The sequence below is a fragment of the Sipha flava genome, unplaced genomic scaffold (genome assembly GCF_003268045.1).
Source record: "Sipha flava isolate LNK unplaced genomic scaffold, YSA_version1 17888_pilon_pilon, whole genome shotgun sequence".
Classification (NCBI taxonomy): domain Eukaryota; kingdom Metazoa; phylum Arthropoda; class Insecta; order Hemiptera; family Aphididae; genus Sipha; species Sipha flava.
Window position 1 is genome coordinate 655 of NW_020272122.1, and position 5791 is coordinate 6445.

The window sequence follows — 5791 nt, forward strand, 5'->3', positions numbered from 1 at the left end:
AAATTATTACAAGGCACTTCAAAAGCTCAAGCAGAAGCTATTTACCAACACTTATCTGAGTGGGGATTAATGGATCACGTAAAAGCAATATGTTTTGATACGACTGCGACAAACACGGGTTATTTAGTATAAAAACATACAATTTTATAATAAAATATTTATTTTTATATAATTTTTATATTTATTTGTAATAATTCAAGCATTTAAATGTTTATACTTTAGGCCGAATCGGCGGTACATGTATATTACTTGAACAATGGTTGGAAAGAAGTTTATTATATTTACCCTGTCGTCATCACATTTATGAGATAATTTTGAGAAGTGTTTTTGATCATAAATTCGGTTCAACATTTGGACCAAATGTTCCTTTATTTCAACGGTTTCAACTAGCGTGGCCAAAATTTAATCTCAACAACTTCAAACCTGGACTTCAAGACACTAAAGTTAGTCAACATTTAAATAATTCGACTGAATGTATTTTAAAATTTTGCATGTCTGAATTAACTAAAATTCAATGTAGGGAAGATTACCGAGAATTTCTTGAACTAACTGTTATCTTTTTAAATGGTACTCCTGCTCGTCATATCTTTTTTCGAGTTCCAGGAGCAATTCATCATGCTCGCTGGATGTCGAAGGCAATTTATTGTTTAAAAATATTTATACTCCGTCAAGAATATAAATTAAACAAAAGAGAATACAATTCAGTTCGTGATATTTGTATTTTTATTGTTCTTTGCTATGTTAAAGCGTGGTTTAATGCACCAAATGCTTGTTGCACCACGCCAAGACTTACAATTTTTGCGTGATCTTTATGATTATAAAACAATAGATGAAAATTTATCTGAAGTTACCCTAAAAAAATTTATCAATCATCTATGGTATTTGTCTCCAGAGTCAGTTGGATTTGCATTTTTCGATGATGAAATTTCTGACGATACAAAAATTAAAATGGTTCAAGCTTTAAAAAAAGATAATAATGTAGATGGAGACTCAATTAATGTAGAAAAACGATTATATGTAAAATTAAATGAAATACCAAGTTTTATAAATAATACGATTGAATCATTTATTTCAGATAAAACTTTAAATTTTTTTAAAAGGTTCAATATAAATTATAACTTTATTGAAACATCGCCATCAACTTGGGAGAACAATTTAGAATACAAACGGGGTAAAGAAATTATCAGCAAATTAAAAATTGTAAATGATACTGCTGAACGAGCTGTTAAATTGATTGAAGATTTTAACAAAATTGGTCCAAAAAATGAAGAACAGAAGCAGTATATTCTTCAAGTTGTCACGGAATACAGGCAACAGTATTCAAATTCAAACAAAAGCACTCTTATGGAAAAATTATAATATATGCAAGAAAAATAAAATATTGGTAGCCATTTATTAAAAATGTAATAATTATTATAAATTGTTTATAAAATTAAAATTTGTTTTTCCTTACAAAATATGTATTTATTATTTAATTTTTCGTTAATTTTATGAATTACTCAATTTTTAAAAATATTAACAACGTACAACTTTTGAGAGCTTTGGGGCACGGGTTAAACTTATCCGATTATGCTCAAATTTTGTATGCGTCATTTTTATACACATTGGCACCTAATTAGGGGGATCGGTCACAAAAATTTAAATATTTAAAAATAAGGACCACCCTAGTGTACACCAATTATTTGTATTATATGAAGATGGCTTACAAATGTGAAATAATAATAAAATACGTATTCGCGTAATCGCGTATTCATGTATGTACGGTTTGTTGCATGTGGCAGTTAAACCGTAAAGGTGATGATGTCTTTAGAAATATTCCAAATAAAATACTCAAACTAAGTTAAACTGTTTATTGAAATACTTCTAAGTACACATTATTTAATTAATTAACAAATAAACTAGCGTGGAGGTGCTCGCTACAACTCGTCTTAAACACATCTGAATATTGGTCTATTCGGGACTCCCTTAATACCCCGCTTCTCATGGTTGACCAGAATCTAGTGAATGCTAAATCACTTGTCATATGTGATTCATCTTGTCATTTTAGATTGATGCTACTTGTATTTTGTGCGCCCAACCCAAGATTACCTATGTAATCTAACCTCGTGAATTCCGCATTTTGCATATATCCTACTGATGTCTGTCTATAATAGTTGTTTTTTATATTTATTACATACTATTTGTCTTCTCTACAATATAACTCGTAAAGACCTACATCTCCGTAATATATCATACTGATGCCTATTTATAATAGTTCTTCCTAATATTACACCTTGGAATGTAGCCATACGGTATATATAATATGTGTTTGCGTTACCCTCTGTTTTAAACTAATAGGTCCTTTCTATTGTTGCGAATATTATATTATTTATAATCATTTCCCGATCTCTACTATTTATGATTTATGTAGTCCCACCTATGAAGTAAAAGTCGTAAGGACCTACATCTATGTATGCCCGTAACAGGTTCTTAATTATTTAATGTTTTATTCGGAAATCTATTTCGATTGAAACGCCGATAAAATGGTTGTCGGATATCTCTTCGACAAGTCCGTTATTGTAATCGCAGCGGGGTCCAATGACACCCAAATTAAGATTAGAAAAATTATGTATTCATTCGTGCAACGTTACCTATCGGCAGTCTGTTTAAACACGATTATAGTATCCGAAAACCCCTATACCAGGGGTCGGCAACCTGCGGCTCGCGAGCCACATGTGGCTCTTTCGGTCTAAAGTTGCGGCTCTCCAGCTACATACACAAAAATTAATATTTTATGTTCAAAAACAATATTTTATGATATAAAAAAAGTATATTATTTTTGTTGCTTTTGGAAATATGAAATAATACATAACAAAAATAATTTGATAGGGCCCGCATGGAGTACTGTCTATTGTTGTTTCTTATCTATGTTTATTATTGAGTATAATAAAATCGCGACGCTATCTACAACTAATTAGTCATACGCCGTCACGAGAAGTTAACAACGTGAACAAATTCCAAAATAATACGATATCATTTTACGACTTATTTTGTTCGACTAATTGACATCCGTCAGTCAGTCTCAAACGTACAGCGCAGATGACGTTACGTTGCATGTGCGTGTTAATTTAATTTAATTTATTTTTCTGGTTTTTGGCTGTATTGTCACTATATTTTATTTTTTCGCTCATTGTTTCATTATGGAGAAGAAGACTATTTAAAAGCAAATTATTTTTTGAAAGGTGTGTACACATGTAATATAATAAAATACAATAAAATTTAATAAAGTTAAATTTAAAAATCATTATTTCAGCGTCATCATGGCATCTAATAAAAAAAAGGAAAAGAACTGAAGAAAATAGAGAATTTCATCAGGATTAGACGGAGTCCTTTGCGTTCATATGCAACACAGATGGCCTTCCGACTTGCCTTATTTGTCTGGAAAAGCTGGCGCACAATAAAAAGTCAAATTTGGAGAGACACTTTAATACAAAACATACCCAGATCGCTAGTAAATATCCAATCGGTGATACACGAAAAATAGCTGTTGAAGAGCTTAAAAAAACAAAACAGCAGTCAAGTTCCATGCTAAGTACCTGGACGCAATCTTCAAATAACGTAAATCAGGCTAGCTTTGCAGTAGCTCTGGAAATTGCAAAAAGAGGGAAACCATTCACGGATGGTGAGTACATCAAAGATTGTTTCATACGTGCATCTGATGAACTGTTTCGTGATTTCAAAAACAAAGACGAAATCATGAAAAAAATCAAAGATTTGCCTTTGTCAGCTAAAACAGTACAAGATAGAACTGCAAAATTGTCTTCAAATGTAACACATATGCAAGTGAGAGACATTCAAGTAGCTTCTGCCTTATCACTTGCTATAGATGAGTCTTGTGACATAAAAGACACGGCACAAGTTTCCCTTTTCGTCAGATATATATCGTCCCAAGGTCCAAAAGAAGAACTGTTAGGGTTGCTACCGCTCTCTGGACAAACTCGTGGGGAAGATATAGCAAATGCTGTGCAAAAAATGCCTGGAAGACAATGGAATAAATTTAAATAAAATCGTTTCCATAGCCACTGATGGAGCCAGAAGTATGACAGGAATACATAAAGGTGCAATATCAATTCTTCAGATAAAAATTAACCACGAAATCCTAACGTTTCATTGCATAATTCATCAACAGGCGCTTTGTGCCCAAACATTTTCGGCCGAAATTGTTGAGGTCATGAACTTAGTAATTAAAATTATTAACAGCATCTTGACAAAAGCACTCTACCATCGCTAGTTTAAAGATTTCCTTGAAGAAATAGATAGCCCGTATTCTGACCTACTTTTGCACAATAAAGTACGATGGCTTTCCAGAGGTAACGTATTAAAACGTTTTGCTTCGTGCTTGAGAGACATAAAAATATTCCTCAATGAAAAAGGCATTAACCATCCTGAATTGGAAGAAGACAAATGGTTACAAAAATTCTACTTCACGGTAGATATCACAATCAAACTAAATGAGCTAAATATAAAACTATAAGGAAAAGGAGTCCCAGCATATGCCTCGCTGGAAGAAGTGGTTTGTTTCGAAAAAAAATTACTTATTTTTAGTAAAGACTTGGAGAGCGGTAAATTACTTTATTTTAGAAATCTAAAGCAATATTGTGATGAAACGAATGCAAATATTGACATTAATTACTTCTGCATAACTATAAAAAAAATGAAGGATGAATTTGCCAAAAGATTCGAGCAATTCAAAACAAACAAAAGTTCTCTCGCATTTATAGTAAATCCTCTCAACACAAACACATGAAATCAACATTGAACCATTTGAAATTGATGCTGGATCGTTTTAAATGCAATTACTCGATTTAAAAAACAAAGACCTGTGGAGTGACAAGTTCATAGAACTCAAGAGTAAATTGGAAGAATTGGAGGTTCAGAAATGCATGCACGTCGCGCAGAACAAGTGGACAGCTCTAAAAGAAATGCCGAGAGTAGAGGAATTTATATTCGAAGCATGGAATAGTCTTCCAGAATGCTACAGTGAAGTGAAAAAGTTGGCATTTGGAGTGCTGGCAATTTTTGGATCAACATATTCGTGTGAACAAGCGTTCTCTTGCGTGAATACAATAAAAAATAAAGTAAGAAGCCAACTAACAAATAAAAATCTAGAGTCGTGCTTGAAACTTAAAACAAGTTATGAGCCAAATTTAAAAGAACTTTCAAAAAACATGCAAAGCCAATGCTCCCATTGATGTACTTCCCTATTATTAAAAACTGTTTTTTTTTTATTATAAATTTATTATATTATTATAATTAATTTTATTATTATTATGTCTATTAAAATTTAAAAATAAAATTATATTAAAACAATTATGAAAATTTTTAGTGGCTTTTTAAAATCTGGAAAATTTTGTATATTGTAACTTTTGGCTCTTCCGTCAAAAAAGGTTCCCGACCCCTGCCCTATACCGTGAGCTATCTGTCTATTATATAATCAATGGTTATACAATTTGTTTATGTTCTGTTACAAAATATTAATACAGTGGTAAATTTGTACGAAAATAAATATGGGCCGGCGGTGGTCACTATTACGAGTTCTCGGTACTATAGAGATTATAATATTATTTTTAAGTGCATTGGGAGACGGAGCAATACAAATAATAGTTGTTGACGAATTAATTTATTTTGTCAAACGATTAAAGCTTAGAATTTTGGTTGTCATATATCTAATATTTTATTATTAAACTATACCTTTTTTGTTAAATCCATGAAATATGCATATACATTTTCTTTAACACAAAATATGTAAATT

The 5791-nt window shown here is 31.5% G+C and overlaps 2 protein-coding genes across 2 annotated transcripts; both read left to right on the forward strand.

Moving 5' to 3' along the window:
• The first annotated feature begins 3564 nt into the window (after positions 1–3564).
• Positions 3565–4044, forward strand: LOC112680602 (protein FAM200A-like). The gene has a single exon (XM_025550755.1). The coding sequence runs from the start codon at positions 3565–3567 to the stop codon at positions 4042–4044; it is 480 nt and encodes a 159-aa protein (XP_025406540.1).
• A 34-nt stretch (positions 4045–4078) lies between these two features.
• Positions 4079–4513, forward strand: LOC112680603 (general transcription factor II-I repeat domain-containing protein 2B-like). The gene is made up of 2 exons (XM_025550756.1): positions 4079–4219; positions 4271–4513. The coding sequence occupies exons 1-2, from the start codon at positions 4079–4081 to the stop codon at positions 4511–4513; spliced, it is 384 nt and encodes a 127-aa protein (XP_025406541.1).
• Positions 4514–5791: the final 1278 nt, after the last annotated feature.